Below are 24,242 nucleotides of genomic sequence, written 5' to 3' on the forward strand. Positions count from 1 at the left end.
ATATAGCATAGAAACCCCAGACTTTAACAATACATGTTTAAAACCAATTCATCTACAACATTCACACTTTTTGTACTGTTTTCAGGCAGGTCACTGTTCTCCTCTCCTACCTGTCCTGAGAGCTCCAGGTCCCCCTGGTGTGACGCTGTAGACCTGGAGGAACTCCCTGGCTCTGCTGCCACCCACAATGTTGAAACCAAACCCCCTGGGGCCCTTGGAGAGGCGTGTGTGGACAGAAAACCCCCTCAGCTCCCCAGGCTGGTCGGTAAACCCTAGAACTGTGTAGAACCAGAGGTGGCGTGGAAGGAGAAGGGGGCATGAAGAGTATGAAGTGTGAGAAAACAGAGGGGTTGAAAGACAATGAGGTTTTGAGCAGTCGCAAGGTACATAAATGTCCCAGTGAGATGAATGATGGCGGGAGACAGAGAGACAGACATACAGAGGTCGCACCCTATAGGTTTTAATGTGTGAACAGCTTAAAATGGGTCCTTTAGAGCTATGCTGAGACTCTTGTGGCCAGATGGCACTTATGTGCATACACATGCAGGGAAAATGTTTTCCCCAAAGTCATTATGGCCCACTGAGAAGAGTCAAGGTCATGTTTAGAAGGGATGCTGCGAATGTTAAAGTGACGTCAAAACATATATATTCGATGTGTATTTAGGGATCATTTAGGCAGTTCAGATAAACATAAAACCTAACCTTTTACATACCTTGTTAATTCCCTCAACCCGTTCTATAAGTTATCCTAACCTGATACCAAAAGTCACTTCTGACAACCCATCCAGTAAACACCAAGATGCAATCGGCTGGAAGGGAAACAAACTCTCTGGCTGATCTTTTTCACCTCCTGCTGGTTAAAATAGTAAACTGCAACTAACTCAGATTCAGGCCAGATTCATCCCATGATGGTGAGGCAGATGGGGCTGTCAGTGTTGTAATATGTTATGTTAATAGATTATGTTGGTCAGACCTTGTTGTATTATGTTGTGTTACGATAGTAGGATGCTCAACACATGGGGGCTGTCATCTGCAGCTGAGTGCAGCTGTGCCAGTGTTTCCCCTTAGCGTGCAGTTTCCGCGTTGGGGGCGTAATCATCACAAAGTATCTCAATTAGACTAAAAGCTAATTTCACGTCATTGGAGTCTATGAATAGGCACATTGTTCATTTGATCCTCTGATCCTAGCCTAATGAATCAGACAGCGTCATTAGCTCCAGTGGGGTTAGATGGAAGACGGCTCACATTCACTCCCGTCGAGCGTAGCTTCTCTGCTGCTGTGAGAGCGAGGGTTCTGCCAGCAGGTCGTCTTGGAATTATGGCTGAAAGACCATGGTGACGTTAGAAATAGGTATTTAGAAGTAAACACATTTAAAAAGGAAACATCCTGCTCAAGTCAAACAAAAAGAAACAAAAGAGCAGCCAACTGTTGTGAACCAAAATGGAATAGTTACTTTATTTTGTTTTTACTTCTGCAGTGTTTTGACCATTAGAAATAAGCTGTGATTTGATTGCCTCACTCTATGTAGAAAGGCTCTCCTGAGTCACTGAAGGCCACCTCCCAGTTGTCTGGGATCCCGGCTGGCCCTCTGGCGTTGCTGCTGCCCAGGATGTTCTCCACAGCGCTGCCATACCCCCCACTGGACCCCTGGGACCGGCACGGGGAGGGGGAGTGGGGGTGTGGATTGCCGATACCTGCTGATCCACCTGGAATGCCAATGAAGCAAAATAATCTCACTGAATACTAGTGTTTGACACTTATTATAGAAGTTCGCACTCAGTAAATCCGTAACTTTAAATACACTCTAGGACCGTGGAAATTGTTTTGACTTCATTTATTTCACATATATCTTTCACTCTAAACTCCAAATCTAGTCACATGGCCAAAAAGTAAGGCATGCATTACAGTGTGGTGCATAGTACCTTTGTATGAGATAAACTATTTTGCCCTATCCTATTTTTCCCCATGGACAGCTCCTCGCTCCCTGCCTGCCTACCACACATTCTAGAGCATGGACACCCCCCTATTCCCTGCCTGCCTACCACACAGCCTACAGCATGCCTTTGGTCAGCAAGACCTTCTTCTGGAGCAGGCCCAGCAATCGATGTGGCCACAGCCCCACACAGCAATCTAATCATAAGAATCATTGATTTTTTTGGCCAGCAACTGAGGTTCAGTCTTAATAGTGGCTGTGGGACATCATACCTGGCAATTATTTTTTGCTTGAAATCACACATATTTAGTACTTCAAATAACAAATGTAATGAGGTAACTACTAATTCTACTATTACTAACAGTCCTGCTTGTTAGTGGTAGATAACAGTAGTAACTTGGTCACCCATGTAGCCTTACGGGGGAGCAGTCTGTCTCTGGTAAACCTGCCTGACAGGCCAGAGTCTTCCCCGCTGTTCTCCCCCTCCTCGGCTCCTTTCTCCAGGTTGCTAAGAGATTTGCTGCGTGTCCGGAAGTTTCTGAGCAGGTTTCGGTGTTCCTGGTAGGTGATAGGAGGGCTTTCTGGACCGATGTGTACTGGCCGGGGGGTACCGTAGTAGTTTCCTGAGAGCGACCGACATGACAGAGTGTATAAGACAGTCAACAAGCCACAAATTTGGGGTTGGAATCATATTTGTACTTTTTGTCCTTCGCACAATAATTTTCAGGGAGAAGAATTAAACAGTTATAAATAAGCTAAAGTGATTCCATTTAATGGAGATCCCAACCAGACATCTGAATGGGCTAAAATAAAACAACAAATGGAGAAGTAAATACTGTTTACACTACATTTGATTACAATCTGCTTGGTTCAGTAAAGTGTACTTGATTTTCTCCTTCTAATCTATCCTTCCATTATGGCAGGTATATACACTCACCTAAAGGATTATTGGGAACACCTGTTCAATTTCTCATTAATGCAATTATCTAATCAACCAATCACATGGCAGTTGCTTCAATGCATTTAGGGGTGTGGTCCTGGTCAAGACAATCTCCTGAACTCCAAACTGAATGTCAGAATGGGAAAGAAAGGTGATTTAAGCAATCTTGAGCGTGGCATGGTTGTTGGTGCCAGACGGGCCGGTCTGAGTATTTCACAATCTGCTCAGTTACTGGGATTTTCACGCACAACCAAGTTTACAAAGAATGGTGTGAAAAGGGAAAAACATCCAGTATGCGGCAGTCCTGTGGGCAAAAATGCTTTGTTGATGCTAGAGGTCAGAGGAGAATGGGCCGACTGATTCAAGCTGATAGAAGAGCAACTTTGACTGAAATAACCACTCGTTACAACCGAGGTATGCAGCAAAGAATTTGTGAAGCCACAACACGCACAACCTTGAGGCGGATGGGCTACAACAGCAGAAGATCCCACCGGGTACCACTCATCTCCACTACAAATAGGAAAAAGAGGCTACAATTTTGGACAGTTGAAGACTGGAAGAATGTTGCCTGGTCTGATGAGTCTCGATTTCTGTTGAGACATTCAGATGGTAGAGTCAGAATTTGGCGTAAACAGAATGAGAACATGGATCCATCATGCCTTGTTACCACTGTGCAGGCTGGTGGTGGTGGTGTAATGGTGTGGGGGGTTTTCTTGGCACACTTTAGGCCCCTTAGTGCTAATTGGGCATCGTTTAAATGCCACGGCCTACCTGAGCATTGTTTCTGACTATGTCCATCCCTTTATGACCACCATGTACCCATCCTCTGATGGCTACTTCCAGCAGCATAATGCACCATGTCACAAAGCTCGAATCATTTCAAATTGGTTTCTTGAACATGACAATGAGTTCACTGTACTGAAACGGCCCCCACAGTCACCAGATCTCAACCCAATAGAGCATCTTTGGGATGTGGTGGAACGGGAGCTTCGTGCCCTGGATGTGTATGCCACAAATCTCCATCAACTGCAAGATGCTATCCTATCAATATGGGCCAACATTTTTAAAGAATGCTTTCAGCACCTTGTTGAATCAATGCCACGTAGAATTAAGGCAGTTCTGAAGGCGAAAGGGGGTCAAACACAGTATAAGTATGGTGTTCCTAATAATCCTTTAGGTGAGTGTAAATCCAATTAATTCATTACAAATTACTTATATATATTGCTGTGAGTTTTGCTGTGGGTTTTTGGGGCGGATCCATCCCGCTTACCCCTATGGCTCACGCCAGCAACAAAGCCAGAAAAATAATCTCAGGAACGACTCAAAACATATTACATTCTGGGTGACTCCACAACACAAAAAGGGGAAATTACTAACAAGAAGAAAACTGAAATATCCCTTAAATCTATTCCTCTAGCTCATGCAGTCAGATCAGGGTAAGGTGAAACATCAGATTGCTGCTGTACTTGTCAAGGTTACACCAGCATCATGTTACTGTACTGCAGTTTTGCCAAGGCCTGGTTCTCCTGATTGCTTTACAGGAGCCATACATCAGTCACAAGCAAGGCAACGTGAAGATGGCATTTATTGCAACTATTAAGCTCTTATAAATTATGCATACTAATCAGTGGGTGCCTCTTTAATCAGAGGAAGCTGTCTAATTCTAACCCTCCATTGACTAGGATGGGTGTGGCAGCATGGAGAGAAACAGGGCAGCACAGCCCTATTACCCATTGGATGAGTGACATACAGCAGCTATGCCGGATGGGTCAGCGTAGCTTTGTGAATTGGTCTGGGTAAGTACTACACCCGTATGGATAAACTGACATCCTCTATTTGTAACATACAGCATACGACATACGCTGTGATCAAGGACTATCTATAAAACTACAATGCAGTCAGACAGATGATTAAGTGAACGAATACCAACCTGGTCCTCTTCTCTCCTCACCTTTGAACTTGCCACTCTCAAGCAGAGCTCCTGACTCCTCCAGGGAGAAGAACTCTTCTATGGAGACAAAGTTATAATCTACTCCTGAGATCTCCCCATCACGGGGATGTCTGGTTGTACCTAGACGAAAAGACATAGAGGAAAATATATTTTTAGTGGTAATACATATCCAGTCTTCACTTCAAATTCAAAGCCAGGTATGTGTGTGTGTTTATGTGTTTCTGTTTCTCAGATCTAATTAAGACCAGAAGACCTCACAAGGCTAGTACATTTTTTTGGGGGGATTTGGATCTGCACAAGGACAATGTCAGTTAGCAATTTAGGTTAGGTTTACAACTGGGGTTAGTTTTACAATTAGGGTTACCTTTAGGATTTGGTATTATGGGTTAAGTTTAGGGTTAAGCATTAGGGGTAGGTTATGTTTAGGTATAAATACCTAAATTAGGTTATGGCTTGGTTGAGGTTAGGATAATGGTTAAAGTTAGGGAACATGGATGTTTTTTTGGTGCCCACAACAATAAAGATGCAAGGCATTGTGTGTGAGTGTGTGTGTTTGTGTGTGTATGCATGTGTGAGTGTGTGTGTGAGCGATGGGGCTGTGACTCATTAGCCATGCTCTCCTCTCGGATTTATACGACATGTCAGCAGGAGATAGGTGAATTATTGACATACTCCTCCAGACCCCCCCCCCCCCCTCGTGATCCCATGGGCCAAGGGGGAGAGGTAGAGATAGGAGTGTTACAGTAGAAAGGTAATTAAATAGCTTCTTATCAACACCAAGACATCACTGTCAGTCAAAGACAGGCCACTTTGCCTGCCCAACCCCAGAACTGGCCATCACTGGCTGTTTCAACCAAATTGAAAATAATATAAATAACTAAGTACAATAATACAGTCATTCAGAATGAATGGGGGTATTCCTTGACATGGAAAAAGCCTATGCAAAGTCAATTGCAGATGGAGTGCCTGACATTTACCTTTAGACTATTGATGTCAATGGGGGTGTGGGGTAGGGAGACAAAGGCAATACAATATGCACAAACAGCATCATCCACAGCAATACACTATGTACAAACAAAATCAACCACAGTAATACATGTACAAACAACATCATCCATAGTATTACAGTATGTACAAACAGCATCATCCATAGCAATACAGTATGTACAAACTACATCATCCACAATAATAAACTATGTACAAACAACATCATCCCTAGTAATACAGTCTGTACAAACAACATCATCCATAGTAATACAGTATATACAAACATCATCCACGGTAATATGCTATGTACAAACAGCATCACCCACAGGAATACAATATGTAGAAACAACATTATCCACAGTAATACAGCATGTACAAACAGCATCATCCACAGGAATACAATATGTAGAAACAACATTATCCACAGTAACACAGCATGTACAAACAGCATCATCCACAGTAATACAGTATGTACAAACAGCATCATCCACAGTAATACAGTATGTAGTAACAGCATCATCCACAGTAACACAGCATGTATAAACAGCATCATCCACAGTAATAGAGTACATACAAACAGCATCATCCACAGTAATAGAGTACATACAAACAGCATCATCCACAGTAATACAGTATGTACAAACAGCATCATCCACAGTAATACAGTATGTACATACAGCATCATCCACAGTAATACAGTATGTACAAACAGCATCATCTATAGTTATACATTATGTAAAAACAGCTTCATCCACAGGAATACAGTATGGGCAAATAGCATCATCCTGGGTAATGCAATATGCACAAACAGCATTATCCACAGTATTACAGTATGTATAAAAAAACATAATCTTGAGTAATGCAATATGTACAAACAGCATCATCCAGAGCAATGCAGTATGTACAAACAGCATCATCCACAGTAATGCAATATGTACAAACAGCATCATCCACAGTAATACAGTTTGTACAAACAGCATCATCCACAGTAATACAGTTTGTACAAACAGCATCATCCACAGTAATACAGTATTTACAAATAGCATGATACGGAGGAACAAAGTATGTACAAACAGCATCATCCACAGTAATACAGTATGTACAAACAGCAACCTCTACAGTAATGCAATATGCACAAACACCATTATCCACAGTATTACAGTATGTATAAAAAAAACAATCTTTAGTAATGCAATATGTACAAACAGCATCATCCACAGTAATACAGTAAGTACAAACAGCATCATTCACAGTAATGCAATATGTACAAACAGCATCATCCACAGTAATACAGTAAGTACAAACAGCATCATTCACAGTAATGCAATATGTACAAACAGCATCATCCACAGTAATACGGTATGTACAAACAGCATCATCCACAGTAATACAGTATTTACAAACAGCATCATCCACAGTAATACGGTATGTACAAACAGCATCATCCACAGTAATACAGTATTTACAAACAGCATCATCCAGAGCAAATCAATATGTACAAACAGCATCATCCACAGTAATATAGTATGTACAAACAGCATCATCCACAGTAATGCAATATGTACAAAAAGCATCATCTACAGTAATACAGTATGTACAAACAACCTCATCCATAGTAATACAGTATGTACAAACAAAATAATCCACAGTAATATAATTTGTACAAACAGCATCATCCACAGTAATACAGTATGTACAAACAGCATCATCCACAGTAATGCAATATGTTCAAACAGCATCACGACATATCAAAATAAAGAATTTGTAGATACTTTCTTGAAGTAGAAGCACAACCTCAGAGCAGGCTTAATGGATTAAAAAACAGTCTTTCAAGGTTGCCTAGCGTAATGGCACAAACCACAAACTCCAGTATAGGATCTACAGGTAAATAGGTTAATCTATCTAAGTGTAATTGCCCCAATAGATGATTAGAGTTCTGTAATATTAGAAGAAACATAGTTCCTGAAGGGGGCATCACTGAGCCACAATTGCACTCGACACTCAAGGTTTATAAGTTGGCCATATCTTCTTCCACAAAGAAAAACAAAACAAACAACCACATTTCTAACCAAGTATAAGAGATGCAATAAAAGACAAATTGGAGTTGACTTGCTAATTTGTATTTTTGCAAGTGGGCTACACTTGGACATGTCTCAATGTTTTTAGTATTAGTTTGTCTACAGTGATACAGGACGAGCAGCAGTGTCTTACTGTGTCATCCATCGCCTTCAGATGAGAGGATTATACAGTCAGGGACAGAGTGTGCCGCCTCTGTCGCTCCAATCTAGAGAACCGAGCAGGAAGTTGTGTGACAAGGCTCGCTACCAGCAGCCAGGTTACTGTAGACAGTCTCTGTGTTTCCAAGCATTACAACAAGGTTTTTGCATTTCTGTAAACTTTTAATAAATATCCAGGTTTTCCAGAAATCCTGGTCAGAGGATGATGACTTTCCTGCTCATTCCGCCCAGATTCCGGGAATCCTCCAACCGGGATTTAGGGAAACCAGGGATTTTGCAAACCTAATCACTACACAACATGTAATATAATCCATTAATGTTGAACATGTTTATAGTACAGATGCTAAAACATTTCCGACTAAAGATCAAATGCAGTCATCATCCTCCAGTCTACCCCATCTAATTGCCAAATGAGTAAACTGAATTGTTATGTAAAAAGGCTTGACTAGGAGGCTGTGTGCTTGTGTGGCAGTGTCATTTGTATTTCTTATGTCACAGTGTTTAAAGTGCAAAGAAACCAAATGACTTGTTTTCTTGTATTTCTTGGGAGTTGTGACCTGTGCCTTGATCTCTCAACAAATCAGAGAAGTGGTGGAGCGGCTGACTGGTCTGGCGGACTGTTCCACTTGACCTAGTTCCTGGCTAAACGAGAGATTAGTGCCAAACTCCCCATCGCTGCTGGGCAGACCAGGGTTGTCTGCCCAGGCTGCCAGGCAGACTTTGACTGCGTAAGAGAGACAGGACAGCAGCCAAACCCTTCGGACAGATATTACACCATTCAGGGATATGGCACCACAATAAGAGCTTCAAAGATATACACACCACATCACTCTCCAGCACATGTTCTCAGTGACAACGATCTCCTTACAGACAGATTTCTTAGAGAAATAATTAAGATAGCAAGTGATGCTCCAAATACATCGTAGCAAGTGCTTCAAATGTTTTAGATAACCTTAAGTAATTATCATTGAACAAACAATTGATGTTTACAGTTAAGGGTTCAATAAAAAGATAAGACAAGACTTGAACTTGTAAAATAGCATTAAACAAAGACCCTAAAAAGGCGCAGATGAAGCAATAAACTGAATAAAATAACATTCTGGATAAAACTAACACTGTAACATACAGTTACCATGGAAATGTAATATTCCTCTAGGTACTTTCTCTCACCTAAACCTGACTTGTAAATACTGTTTGGCTGATGAAGCCAGGGTTGACAACCCATCTCCATTTGCATACACTGACACACAGAGGTGACAGAAACAGCTTCCCCAAGATTGTGATTGTATACCAATTAACACTATTACCGTGGCAACAACCGTGTAGGGCTTCTCTCAGTCTGAATAAATGTACTAGATAGGGGATTTGTTAAAGTGTTTAAATGATGTTAAGACAGTCCAGAAATATGTCATCAGCATAGCAATACGTATTCCTGTTTCCATTATTAAAAAGAACATGCCAACCTATATTAGACAGTACATGACCCAGGAAATGGAAGACTAACAGAATGTTTAGTGGGACTTTAAAGGGGACTTACAGGTTGATATCCATTGTTGTGCAACAAGGGGCCATAATGGGACCGACGGAGGGCATGGCTAGATGGGATTCACATGGCACAGCTGGATGGGACTTACATGGTACGGCTACATGGGACTTACATGGCACAGCTATATGGGATTCACATGGCACGGCCACATGGGATTTACATGGCATGGCTAGATGGGACTTACATGGCACAGCTAGATGGGATTCACATGGCATGGCTACATGGGATTTACATGGCACGACTAGATGGGACTCACATGGCACGGCTAGATGGGACTTACATGGCACGGCTAGATGGGACTTACATGGCACGGCTAGATGGGACTTACATGGCACGGCTAGATGGGACTTACATGGCACGGCTAGATGGGACTCACATGGCATGGCTACATGGGATTTACATGGCACGGCTAGATGGGACTCACATGGCACGGCTAGATGGGACTTACATGGCACGGCTAGATGGGACTTACATGGCACGGCTAGATGGGACTTACATGGCACGGCTAGATGGGACTTACATGGCACGGCTAGATGGGACTTACATGGCACGGCTCGGAGGTACAGGTTCTCCCGAATAACTTGCTGGAGTTGGCTGTCCACGGAGCCCGGCGTGAAACACTTACTCAAATACAACCTGAGGTCCTTACATAACGCAGAGCCTGTGAGGGAGGCAGAGGGAGTGAAAGGAGAGGGACATCGAATGGGAAGAGGGGAAGACGAGGGAGGGAGACAAAGACAGTGAAATTGCAGTATCAGCTGAGCAGTAAAAAAACTTGACGAATTGTCTAAATATTTGCATAACCTGTCAGAAGGAGTGACAGTTCAAGCTAACATTCCCCAGATAAAAACAAAGTCTGTATCGCTACAGTGGGTTTGATGTACTCAAATAAATGCCTCTATTGGCTGACCTAGCTAACTATAGCCAGGCTGCTCGTGATATTTTGCTTGGTTGTTTTCTTGCCATTGAAGCATATTAAGATTGTTTTGATTTAGATGTGTTGTATAAACATAACAAATATTTTTTATTTTAGTAGTATTAACCCCTCAGTAATTATTGAAAATGATGACTGTCTCATATTTTTATCAAAAACAGATTTCAAATAAAAGTTAAATACAATCAAAAAAATATCCCAAATACAATGTCTTTAAACAGCCACTATTAGCCATCCTGAGGACACAGTCTAGCATTTCCCAGCCTTTTAATGGAGCGTATTAATACACATGGTTGAAAACGCAACAGACTGGTTGCAAGCAGGGAAATGATACTCAGGCCATCCATAACATCACACAGCGGGCTGACACTTACTCCACTCTCTGATCTATTCATTTTATCTCAAGTACTTTATGGCCTCTGATGACAGGTCACTTGGTGTTATGGATGGCCTGAGTACATCTCCCTGCTTGTCACGTTGACAGACGACCACTCACCCCCCCTGGCCCCAGTTCCCCAGATATGAGTGCAGATTGAATCTTCCGTGCTGCTATTAAAACGTCACTCTAATAAAACTTTATCAGCACAGACAGTCTCCAATGCACACACATGAGCCCGCTACATATGGACAGCGTGACGCACAGATCAAGCCTCGGGCCCGCAGCTTTCTGGAAAAATAATGACAGGCTTCTGTTGGCATTGTGTAACAGCTGTCCAGCAATGGGCTTTGTTAAAATATAAAAGACCTTAGACTAATGCTGTGGCGTATATTTAAAATGATGGAGAAACAACAGAACGTGCTGGACAGAAACACGTGTGTTGCACATCCATTTCCTAAGCACAATATGCCACATTATAATAAATGGCTTCTCCACCCTGTACATCACATCCCCAAGCTGTCGTAGACAGTTATAATAGGTTCTGTCAAAACATGAACAGTGTTAGTACAAGGCCTTTAATTCCCCTGTGTCACACACAGATGAAACTTATTTACTCATATCAACACTGCCATAAAGAATGAGAACACAATGTGGTGTCACTGGCGGCCTGGATTATGGAAGTTAGGGGAGTAGGCAGAGAAGAGGGAGCAGGAGGAGGGAAAACGGAATGCAAGGGGGAGGAGGAGTGGGTGGAGAGAAGTAGAGGATGAGTGGGAGGAGGCGCAGTAGGTGGAGTAGGCCTAAGTGCTGTTCAACCGCACAGTACAGCTCAGCCCATCCATCTTTGTCTACAGCGCATGGATTCGAAATACATGCAGTCAGAATACCAAGGGAGGGAGGCCCGTCTGGCTGCCTGGCACACAGAATGATAATGGAGGTACCAGAAGCTGAGTTACCAGGGTTAAGAGCTTCGGTTACAGTCCTGCACGCCATTTACACATCAATCTACCGCAGCAAGGCCACGGGGAGCAACAGTCAGGTGACATAGCGGGGACATATTGCTATGTTCAGATTTAACAAAGACATCCGTTGCCCCCAGCAACCCCTGCATAAATATCAAGGCCCTTCCAGGGTGACAGGCTATTGAATGGTCACATGGACACAACCCTTTCTGGACCTGCTGTCACATGTGTCATTAGGAATGTGAACGCTTCCCTCCCCGGAATAACAGGCTCCCATACCTCAGACCAGAAACATTGTCCCCTTCCCAAATCTATGATGTTTTAATTTCAAATATGTGTCTTCCAATGCACATTTGGTAAAACTATTCTGTTTCTTATCCCACTGCTTGTCCAACCAGGAAGTATTCACCAGCACCTATTCACCAGGAGGAGTGTGCCCTCTCTGACCTAAAACAAGACTTAAGACTTAATTTGTAATTGATTAAATTATGATCTGGTAGGATTAGACCGAAGTTGAGGAATTACCCCTGAATGGCAAGCACTGCACCTGATGAGAACAAGGTACCGATCATCACCTGGCTTGAACAATCGATGAAGCGTGTTTTAGGATGCTTCTCAGAAATAGGGACTGGTAGAATGGGATGGATTAAGGGACAGATAAAGAGAGAAAAAAATAAAGAGGCCCTTGAAGAAAACCCGATCCAGAGCACCAGGACTTCAGACTGGGTACGACTCTATACGACAAGGACCCAGAGCACACAGGCAAGACAAAAAAAGTGTTTTCACTTTGTCATTATGGGTTATTTGTATGTAGACTGATGGCATACAAATAATTGAATAATTGAATCAATTATAAACAGTGTCTATAACACAACAAAATATACTAAGGGGTCACTTTCCAAAGGCATAGAAATTTGAAAATCGTTGCAACGCCCTCTGTAGGTGGCACCTCAGTAGTTAGGGGTGTTGACGAAGTTAGTAGCTGCATCCACAATGTTTCCCCAGAGGACGTTACCACTCTGATACAGTACCTGGGGAGACGGACTTGATGCAGATGGGATGGGGGCAGGAGTTGAGGACCCCCCGGACATCTCCTAGCGTCATCCCTAACACTGGAGTCCCCCCAATCTCTAGGATCACATCGCCCACTGTCAGCCCGCCCCCAGGGGATGCTGTGATGAATGGGAACTCTCCGTAGTCAGCTCCACCGCCCACAGCCAGGCCCAGCTCCCCAGAGGAACCCCCAACCACGGGGATGAAGCTCTCCTGGACCTTGGAACGCCAGTGCAGCTTCCTCACGGCTGCCTTAGACATGGCAAAAGAGCTGAGGGAGCAGAGGGAGGAAGGGGGGAAGAGGAGGAAGGACACAAGAGAGAGGGAGCAAAAGAGAATAAGAGAGGATAGGTAGAGTTAGAGAGGGTCCCCCTTTTCAGGAACAGTCCCTGTTCTTGGTGGCCTGTGTCTGACTATAGTTGTCCTCTGAAATGTCCCAGTTAGCCCCCAGAAAGAACAAAGTAACTGACGTTAAATGAAAGCTGATTGCGTTTGATTAATCAGACGCTTTAGTCCATTCAGAATTGTATGTAAAATCGCTGTCACTGTACTAAATTTAATGAGCAAGTTCGATCCTTGATGCATTTTAACAACAGCATAAACAACCATGTCCACGGACAGACAGTGTATCATTCAGAGAAAATCAGATCAGATTACTGCATAATTCTGAAATTAATAGATTGAACCATTTATGTTCAAGAATCGCATGAATGAACAACGTTGTTGGTTACAATTGGAAACTGAATGTAGCTTTTGACACAGTTGTGTTCCAGACAGATACTTTCTGCAGCTACCTCACCTGAGACAGAAACAGATGGCAGACTGTGTCACAGACACTACTGTGTTATGATGTCATGTATTTACAGTCAGGAATTCATCACACTGAGATTGTTTTTCCAAGGTACCATTAATAAAATATAGTGAACATACACACAACACAGGAAAAGGACACTTTTATCATTACCCTCATGTGAAGTTGAATGACAATGGAAATTGTGGGTGTCTTATAAAAACAATGTATTAGTGGACTGTGGCTCAAACCAAAAAACAGCAAAGACTCTGACACACTCAGATGAAGAGGTCAATAGCGAACAAACATGTCCACGTTGGCAAGATACGGGCCAAATGCAGGCTAAAGTATTGGCCACACATGGGCCAACGCACCGTTGCTCATCGGCTTCACATTTGCCCCCAAGGGCAGCCAGCGCTTTGCCTGAACCATGCCCCTCTCTTCACAGCAAACATGCCCACACTGGCATGGTGTGGGCCCAATGCGGGGGCAAATCTTGCACCCATGTAGGCTCCCCACATTGAGTCAATGCACAGTTGCTCTATTACAGGAATGTATTAAATAATAATTAATGCATGTACTATTTATCATTTATTATCAATGCATACATTGTGTAGTCATAGTTTTGGGTAAATATACATATGTTTAGTAATCAGACATTGGTAATGTCCTATATGTCACTCGACCATTTCATTTTAAAGACATGTTTCTCGTCTGAACATGCAAAAACATTCATGTGCCCCAAATGTTAATGTACACTTATATTCTTCACCAGGCACAGCCAGAAGGCGGACTGGGCACCCCTCAGAGTCCGGTTCCTCACAAGGTTTCTTACAAATTTTCGACCCTACTAGGGACACAATAGCCACTGTGCATCAGCTCTGTTGTTGCTGGCTTTTTGGGGTTTCAGGCTGGGTATCCATATAAGCACTTTGTGACAACTGTTGATGTAAAAAAGGCTTTATATAATAAATAATTTGATTGACAGATAAGAGATCTATGAAAAAGGAACAGCTTGGTCACAAAAGAAGAGCAGTAACATTTGCACAAATGTCACCTCCAAAAATAATTGCACCTGTGATGAGCAAAACAATAAATAGCAGAGGTAATGAGCTATACTCTCAAACGATTAACAAGTTTAAGATCTTGTTCTTCAATAATGATTCAAAGAAATTCATCAAAAAGACAGATTTTTCAAATTACAACAAATTCCCAAAAAATTATCTCTCAATACCACGGCACACTTTTTTTTTAACTTTGTGCCCCTTTGTCCTATTCAAGAATGACAGCACTGAGACCTTCTCAAAAACACTCCAGAGGGGCCACTGGACCATTCCTCAACACAAGATCTTTCCCGATCCTTAAATTGCCACTTATGGACTGCCCTCTTTCATTTTAACTATAGGTTTTCAAAGGAATTCAAGTCAATAGATTCACAAGATTATCTTGGTTTTGGCCAACTCAGTGGTGGGTGGACATGGACTTCAGCAGAGGGCTAAAGACACACCCTGGGGGGGCCCCAGTGTTAGGAGGCAGGTTTTGTTTCCAATTGTCACAACCTGGGTTCTGACCATCAGATCATCCAGGATCCAGTTGCAGAATGGGTCAGGTGAACCTGGCAATCTGGATTCAAACATGGACTGTGAAAAGCCTCTCAAAGCCCTTCATGATAACAGGGGTAGTAAGGACAGTCTTGTGGTGATGGCGATATTCCTGAAGCAAGAGGGAACCACAGCACTGGACAGGGCGTGGTTGAAGATGACCATGGAGTAGCCCACCAGCAGGGCAAAATGAATGTGGGTAGGCAGCTTTCAGATTTTCCCTCACATCATCAGCCTCGGAGGAAAACCGGATTGTTGGGAGCAATAATAGACTTGGTTGGCCCAGTACAGGCTGATAAATCGTTTTACATAGCTATTATTTACAGGCCCCCCGGGCCATACACAATGTTCCTCAATTAGTTTCCAGAATTCTTGTCTAACCTTGTAGTCTTGATTGGTGAATCTCTGGCAGAGAGTATCCTATTTTTTGGCAATTTCAATATTCATATGGAAAAGTCCAATGACCCTCTTCAAAAAGCCTTTGAAGCCATAACTTACTCAATGGGTTTTATCCAACATGTCTCAGGTCCATGCACTGCCGCAATCATATCTTAGATTTAGTCCCATCACGAGAAATAGATATTGTAGATCTAATAATGTCCCCCCAAAATCCTGGAATATCAGCTCACTGTCAGTTGTCCTGAGAATGTCCTGAACCTCCCTGACCAGGTGTCAATGGGGATTTTTGTTTTATCCCATATCGCTTGACACATTCACTAAATTTGTAATGAGTTCTAAACCCACAAATTGTCAGCTAGACCCGATTCCAACCAAATTACTAAAGGAGCTATTTCCGGTGCTAGGTAAGACAATGTTGAACATAATAAATTGCTCCCTTTCCTCTGGATGTGTACTAAACTCACTAAACATTGTGGAAATTAAGCCTCTTCAAAAAAAAAATATCTGGATTCAGACATATTAAACAATTATAGGCCAATATCAAACCTCCTGTTCCTCTCAAAAATCGTAGAAACATTTTTAAAAAACCAACCGAAAAACGGAATGCCTTCCTGAAGACAAATAACGTTTATGAAATGCTCCATTCTGGTTTCAGACCCCATCATAGTACTAAGACTGCACTCGTGAAGGTAACAAATGACCTTCTAATGGCCTCAGACAAGGGTTCCCTATCCGTCTTGTTGCCTCTTGATCTTAGTGCTGCTTCTGACACTATTGATCACTCCCTTCTCTTAGACAGACTGAAAACCCATATTGGCCAACGTGGACATGTTCTAGGTAAGTAGACTTTTAACATTATTGTTAATCAGCTTTAAATACCTGTATGCGCTTGTTAACCCTCTTTGTATTTATTTCAGACCAAGTGACTAGCATCAGTGTCTGTATCATCATGGTGATGATCGTGGTGATGATACAGAGTACATCACCATAATGGCATAACGGCTTCAGTTACGGACACCCCGCCTTGTGGCTGCACAGCGTCAGGGGATTTTTGTTCATGCTTGAAAACTGAAGGTAATACATATTTTACAGTCAACTCATCAAAACTGTGATGTATGTTTGAATTAGAATAATATTTTAACCTATAACTGGATCGTTAGTTAAACTACAAAAATGGCGAAAGATATTACAAACAGACCAGACAGGGAACAACCAACAACATCTACACATAATCAAGAGAATACACCCAAAATACAAATGAACCGGTCATTACTTTGTTACACAGCGATGCACAAAATAATCCTCAGATGCATGGTTTGTTTGGATTGGATACTTTGATTGTTAGAGCTTCAGACTTTGTACATGGGCCTGGTGATCGTCTGCAGATTGAGTTGATTGGTGAATCTCTGATATCCCCCGTATATGTGACCATGAGAGCAGATGAATATAATGAACGCACGTTTGAAAAGTGTTTGAAAGTGTTATGCAGAGTAATGCTGAGATTATGATTGATGAATCACTAGAGCTGGTGGTACAAATTGTCAATAACCGTGAGGGTGGTGCCCCGCGACGTAAAGCACAAACAGTATTGATAGATCAGATTTTCAATAAAGAAAGAAGGCATTTATATGTGGCTGTGAATAATGATCCTACATGTTTTTCGGTTTGTTTGATGGGTATGTTGAACCCACAGTACACATATGCTGAGGCCCTGGTTAGTGGTCGTGAGTTACATACAGGAGCTGGTTTAGCATTAGAGGATTGTGTGGCATTCACAGATATTGTTCGGTTTGAAGAAATTACAGGGTGTAAAATTGTTGTCTTTCATCAAACACGGGATAGTCTCTTTACCAAGTTTCAAAACAGCGAGGACACCCAACCTAGAAGCGTCTTAATGTACTTACATGATTACCATTTCTATGGCATCATGAATCTGAAGGGTTTTCTGGGTGTGTCATATGTTTGTGAGTGGTATTATACAGGGTTTAACACCTGCGGTGATCATGGCTGTAAACATAGCTGTAGTGTCTGTCTTCATCAAGATTGTCATACCCAACCCTGTAACACAAAGCAGTGCCCGGACTGTAAGCGGCTATGTTATTCTGACTTTTGTTATAGACAGCATAAACGCTTCAAGCACCACAAAGGTGTGGGTCGTTGGGTTAGCAGGTGTGACCAGAAGAAATACTGTGTCAATTGCGGCCGTCATTACAACGTTAGTATTACCAACTATAAAGCGCACAAGTGCATGGATAAAATGTGTCCCAATTGTAACATGGATCTGGCAGTTGAAATGAATCATCGTAAAACCCTCTAATCCTGAGGACCCCAGTGAGGACTACATATTTTATGATTTTGAGACAATTGCCAATCTGGTGAACAGTGTACACACAGCAAATATAGTGTGCGCAATAAGCTTTGATAACGAGACGTGTTGCTCAGCCAGAGATGGTTTTGTCACTGCTTTTTAGGCAACCGAAATATAATGACTACACATTTATAGCACACAAGTCTAAAGGTTTCGATGGTTACATCTTGAAGCAGTACCTTGCTAACAATAGTATTGGCACAACACTTATTGCTAATGGCAGCAAGCTCATGATTTTTGCAGACAGCACATGCAATCAGAGATACATTGATAGTCATTGCTTTCTTTAAGTTTAACATCAAGCAGAATGGGAACTATGTTGGCCCCCATCCGGAAACCGCATTACTCTGGTGTGAATACCATGATGGTTAAAGAAAAATATGAGTTTTTGCAATGGTATGAAACTGTTTCCGCAGACCCCTTTGTCATGCAGGATGAAATAAAGGCTTACTGTGTGAATTATGTGGTCATCTTGAGAGAGGGTTGTATGCGCTACAGACTCGAGTTCCTGGAGTGTGGTGGTGTTGACCCATTCTGGTCAATTACAATTGCTTCGGCTTGCATGAAAGTCTTTCGCAACAGATTCCTCACCAAGGACACCATTGCATTGATCCCCTCAGACAAATACAACCGTTGTCAGAAGACATTCTCAAACAGCTCAATCCAATGGCTTGAATATGTGGCCTCTGATGAGGATATATCAATACAACACGCCCTGAACAGGGGTGAAGAGAAAATCGGTGCCTACTATGTTGATGGATATGCTGAACGCAATGGGGTGTGCACAGTCTATTCATTTCTAGGCTGTTTCTGGCACAGATTTCCGCCAAAGTTTCATTGTTCAGTAAGCACCAACCCGGTGACGAAGACTCAGTAGGGGTTGATGCACCAACAATGGCTGACAAAGCTTGAGGCTTTAAAAGAACAACACAGCGTACATGTTCAATACATATGGGAGTGTGAGTGGAATCAGCTTAAAAACACATCCGCAGACGTCAAAGCTTTATTGAAGACTTTTGATGCTTCATAGCGCCTTGACCATTGGGATGCTCTTTTTGGCGGTCGTACCAATGCAATTCATTTGAAGTTTACGGCTCAAGAAGGGGAGACTATTCAGTATAACGACGTCTGTAGTCTTGACCCATTCTGCAACAAGGCAAAGACTTATCCAATTGGGCATCCAGATATAATCTTTCGAGATTTCAAACCGCTAGACACCTATTTTGGTATTGTTAGGGCTACGGTGTGTCCACCGAAAGGGCTTTATCACCCCGTTTTACCGCACAGGTTCGGCAGTAAGCTGTTCTTTCCCTTGTGTAGATTATGTGCAGAGTCTGAAAACCAGGTAACTGATGGTTCACATACTGATTCAGAAAGATCTCTAACTGGTACTTTGGTTTCTATTGAGATGGTTAAGGCTGTTTAGAAAGGTTATTGCATTGTGAAAATATTAGAAGTCTGGGATTTCACCAGTACATCAGATAATCTTTTTGCAAATTACATGAGAACATTCATGAAGCACAAGCAGGAAGCTAGCGGCTTCCCGCCATCTGTGGTTGACGATGAGGCTAAAGACCAGTATATCCATTAATATCATGAAAAGGAGGGTGTGCAGCTTGACAAGTAAAACATAGTTGTAAACTATGCTAGGCAATCTTTGGCTAAATTGGCAATGAATAGTCTTTGGGGTAAGATGTGTGAGCGGTCTAACTTTATGAACACAATGCTAATTACAGATCCGGAGGAGTTTAGCCAGTTTAGCCTTTTTTTCCAGTGAAATAGATGTTGGTTATTTCTCTTTCATCTTAGAACACAGTTGCGATGGTACAGTGGCGTTACACAAAACAGACCACATAACAGCAAAAATGTTATTGCTGCGTTCACAACCGCTTATGCTAGACTTGAGTTGTATTCACTCATGGAGAAGTTGGATAGACGTGTACTCTACACAGACACTGATTCCGTGATCTTTGTCACACGACATTGGGGATTGGGTGACCCCACTGGGGCCATTTTTGGGTGATTTGACCGATGAGTTACCGGATGGTGACAGCATCGCTCAGTTTGTTAGTGCTGGGCATAAGACATACGGTTACAAAACCGTTAAAGGTCTGACCTTTCTCAAAGCAAAAGGCATTACACTCAACAGCTACAACACAACCATTGTTAACTTGGAGACGCTGACATGACTGGTTAATAACTTTGTATTAGGCAAAGGTGGCGATGACGATCACGTCCTTGCTAATGCAGACGCAATTGTGAGAGATAAAAGAACATTCGCATTGAAAAACCGAGTAGTGTCTAAGCGTTTCAGAGTTGTCTACCTCAAGCGTGAACTGCTCCCTGATTACAGCACAAGGCCTTACTAAATCACATTCTAGGAGATCACTTTTTTAGAAGGTCTACCAAGATCGCTGTGTGATGACAATCTGCTACCGATTCAGAAAAACAACCTTTTAATTATTGACGATTTAATTAAATGTGCATCAGAGAGTTTGGAGATGGAGAGATTTTTTACACAATATTCACACCACCGTAACCTGAGTGCAATTGACCTTGTCCAAAACATGTTTGTTAAAGGCAAATCTAGTAGAACTATTAACTTAAACACAAACTACCTCATCTTCTTTAAAAACCCCAGAGAAAAACAGCAGATCCATGCTTTTGTTCCTTCTAGATTAGATCACTGCAATGCTTTTCTTTCCGGTTACCCTCATAAATCAATAAACAAACTTAAATCAGTGCTGCACACGGCTGCTTGAATCCTAACTACAACAGGGCTCCCCAGCCTGACCCTGACCCTCCGCCAGCTCCTGGCCCTCCCCCGGCTCTTGACCCTCCGCCAGCTCCTGGCCCTCCGCCGGCTCCTGACCCTCCTCTGCCTGCTCCAGCTCCTGGTTCTCCACAGGTCCCTGGTCGGTGCGCCAGCAGGGGACTTCCGCCTGTTCCTGTCCCTGGTCCCCATCCCGAGGTGGAGCCTCCGCCTTGGTGCCTTGCCCGCCCTCCCCTTTTGTTCGTTTTGGCGCGTCCGGGTGTCCGCGCCTTGAGGAGGGGGGTACTTTAACGGCCCCAGCCTGAGGGGACCATTCCGCTTCATGTTTTCTGTTTTCTGTCCTTGACTGGTCTTGTCCTTGTATGGTCCTTCCTGTTCTTGTTTCAGTTTATCAGTCTATTCCTTTCACCTGTGTTTCCACCGGTTTCTGTTCTGCTCGTTAGCCTGTGTATGTAGTTCAGCCATGTTCTCCCAGTCTGTGACAACTGCGACCTCTGCTGGTTCACCTCCCCCTGCAGTGGGCGGGCCCCAGCGGTCGACGTCACCGGCCTTCTGACACCACCGTCTCATAATACATTTCACCTGTGTCTCGTTTAGTGCACCTGTTCCTCATCATCGCTGTTTCCCCCGGTATATATGTTCCCTCTGCTCCCCCTGTCTTTGTGTGTGATTGTCTCTACCTGTGTGTAGAGCTGTGCTACGCTTTGTTCAGCTTACGCTGTATATGTTCGAGTGGATACGATTAAATATCCTTCCACCACGCCTTCTCCTGCTCCTCCTTGCTCCTCAAACCCCGAAGCCGTGACAGAATCACACACCCAAGAAAGACAGCAAGGATATGGAGCCTACAGGAGCCACAGGCAAGGTCGGTGTTGCGGAGGCGGTCCGAGTACATTCAACAATGCTGGCCAGCCTAGGCGCGGCAATGGACAACATCTTGAAAGCGGTACAGCGCCTAGAGCTGAGCCAGCAGACCCCCGCAGCACCGGCCGTTTCTCCGCCTGCCCTTTCCTCGCCGCCTAGCATGGGGGCACTGCATCTCCCCTTGCCCAGGGACTTCGACGGGGCGGCGGACCGCTGCCAGGGATTCCTCCTACAACTGGACATCGCGCTCCAGGCGATGCACCCTGCGCCGACCGAGGCTCAGAAGATCACCTCGCTCGTCTCCTGCCTATCCGGAAAAGCCCTGGAGTGGGCCACCGCCGTCTGGAACACCGAGCAGCCCACCCAGGGCAGCTACGCCGATTTCACCCGCCGCTTCCGAACCGTGTTCGACCATCCACACGAAGGGAGAGAGGCGGGTGAACGACTGTTCCACCTACGGCAGGAGACGAGATCGGCGCAGGAATTCGCTCTGGAGTTCCGGACCCTGGCAGCGGGATCGGGGTGGAACGAGCGGGCTCAGATCGACCACTACCGGTGTAGCCTTCGCGAGGACGTCCGGAGGGAGCTGGCTTGTCGAGACGTGTCCCTCTCCTTTGACCAACTGGCGGACATGTCCATCCGTCTCGACAACCTGCTAGCTGCCCGAGGACGTCCCGGAAGAGGCCCGCCCGTTCCACCCTGCCAACCAGACGCCGCCGTCCCCATGGCCCTGGGGGCGGCTGCGCTGTCGGGCAGGTGTAGGGGAGGAGAGGTGCGGAGTGCCTCCAAGAGGAAACGAGGCCGTACAACCGCGCCGCACCGCACCTCCCTCCCCGAGTCAAGAGGTGACAGGCAGGGCACTTCCGCATCACCCCAGGTAGCACATGCACATTCACCACTAACCTCTTCCCTCTCTATGTGCACTGTCCCTGTTAGGTTCCCCGGCTTTCCGCGGCTCTCCCGGTGTAAGGCGCTGGTAGACTCAGGCGCAGCCGGAAATTTCATGGATAAGTCTTTTGCCCTGCGGTCACGCATACCCCTCCAGGCCCTCGACACCCCCCTGCCCGTGAGAGCTCTAGACAGCCGGCCACTAGGGTCAGGTCTGGTCACGAGTTGCACTGTTCCCCTCCTCCTGGTTACCGACAACCGACACAGTGAAACCATATCCTTTCACATAATCGACTCACCCACATTCCCAATAGTTTTAGGTTTCCCCTGGTTATCCCTACACGACCCCGTCATCTCCTGGTCTAGTCGACGTCTGTCGGGGTGGTCGCGGAAGTGCCAGGGTAGGTGTTTGGGTGTTTCCGTTGGCTCGACCTCGGTGGAGAGTCCAGACAGTGCGTCCGCCGTGCCCATTCCCCCCGAATACAGGGACTTGGCTACGGTTTTTTCCAAAGCCAAGGCTGCTGTGTTGCCACCACACCGGCTGGGGGATTGTGCGATAGACCTCGTTGACGGAGCCGCACTCCCGAAGGGTCACGTGTATCCACTGTCTCGCACCGAAACGGAGACTATGAACGCCTACGTTACGGAAGCGTTGGAACAGGGATACATTAGGCCCTCCAAGTCACAGGTCTCCTCGAGTTTCTTTTTTGTGAAAAAGAAGGACGGTGGTTTGCGCCCGTGCATCGATTACCGGGCGCTGAACAAGATCACCATTCCGTTCCGCTACCCTCTCCCTTTGATCTCTGCGGAGGTGGAGAGGATGCACGGGGCCCGCTTTTTCACTAAATTAGACCTCAGGAGTGCCTATAACCTGGTGCGTATCCGGGAAGGAGACGAGTGGAAAACCGCTTTTAGTACCACATCTGGCCATTACGAGTATTTAGTGATGCCGTACGGGTTGATGAATGCTCCTTCAGTCTTCCAGTCCTTCGTCAACGACGTATTCCGGGACTTGTTGTGCGAAGGAGTGGTAGTGTATATTGATGACATCTTGATATTCACTGCTACCCGCGCCAAACATGTCTCGTTAGTGCGCAGAGTGCTGGCTCGACTGCTGGAGCATGACCTGTACGTGAAAGCCGAGAAGTGTCTGTTTTTCCAGTCGTCTGTGTCCTTCCTGGGATATCGCTTTTCCAGCACAGGTGTGGCTATGGAGGAGCCTCACATTGACGCCGTGCGTAATTGGCCGACCCCAACCACGGTCAAGGACGTGCAACGTTTCTTAGGCTTCTCTAATTACTACAGGAGGTTTATCCGGGGCTTTAGCCAGGTCGCGGCTCCGATCACCTCCCTTCTGAAGGGGGGGGCGACCCGGTTGAGGTGGACCGTGGACGCGGAGCGGGCGTTTGTGGAACTGAAACACCGTTTCACCACCGCTCCGGTCCTGGCCCATCCCGACCCGTCGCTCCAGTTCATCGTGGAGGTGGACGCGTCCGATTGTGGGCTCGGTGCCATCCTCTCCCAGCGGACGGGGTGTCGTAACACGCTCCGTCCCTGTGCCTTCTTCTCCCAGAAGCTCAGTGCGGCGGAGCGGAACTACGACATTGGTGATCGTGAGCTGCTGGCCGTGGTTCGA

General features: G+C 44.7%; 1 protein-coding gene across 1 annotated transcript in view; it reads right to left on the bottom strand.

Moving 5' to 3' along the window:
* The window catches only part of LOC105022405 (membrane-associated guanylate kinase, WW and PDZ domain-containing protein 1), a 55,994-nt gene that overhangs the window by 17,646 nt on the left and 14,106 nt on the right, over positions 1-24,242 (bottom strand). Inside the window, exons 2-8 of the mRNA XM_029124060.2 lie at positions 12,902-13,194; positions 10,140-10,256; positions 4,826-4,945; positions 2,354-2,557; positions 1,521-1,707; positions 1,246-1,322; positions 111-278 (exon numbers count right to left, since the gene is read on the bottom strand). Coding sequence (XP_028979893.2) covers positions 111-278; positions 1,246-1,322; positions 1,521-1,707; positions 2,354-2,557; positions 4,826-4,945; positions 10,140-10,256; positions 12,902-13,194 — 1,166 coding nt within the window. The remainder of the gene's footprint in view (positions 1-110; positions 279-1,245; positions 1,323-1,520; positions 1,708-2,353; positions 2,558-4,825; positions 4,946-10,139; positions 10,257-12,901; positions 13,195-24,242) is intronic.

Source organism: Esox lucius, chromosome 12 (genome assembly GCF_011004845.1).
Source record: "Esox lucius isolate fEsoLuc1 chromosome 12, fEsoLuc1.pri, whole genome shotgun sequence".
NCBI lineage: Eukaryota > Metazoa > Chordata > Actinopteri > Esociformes > Esocidae > Esox > Esox lucius.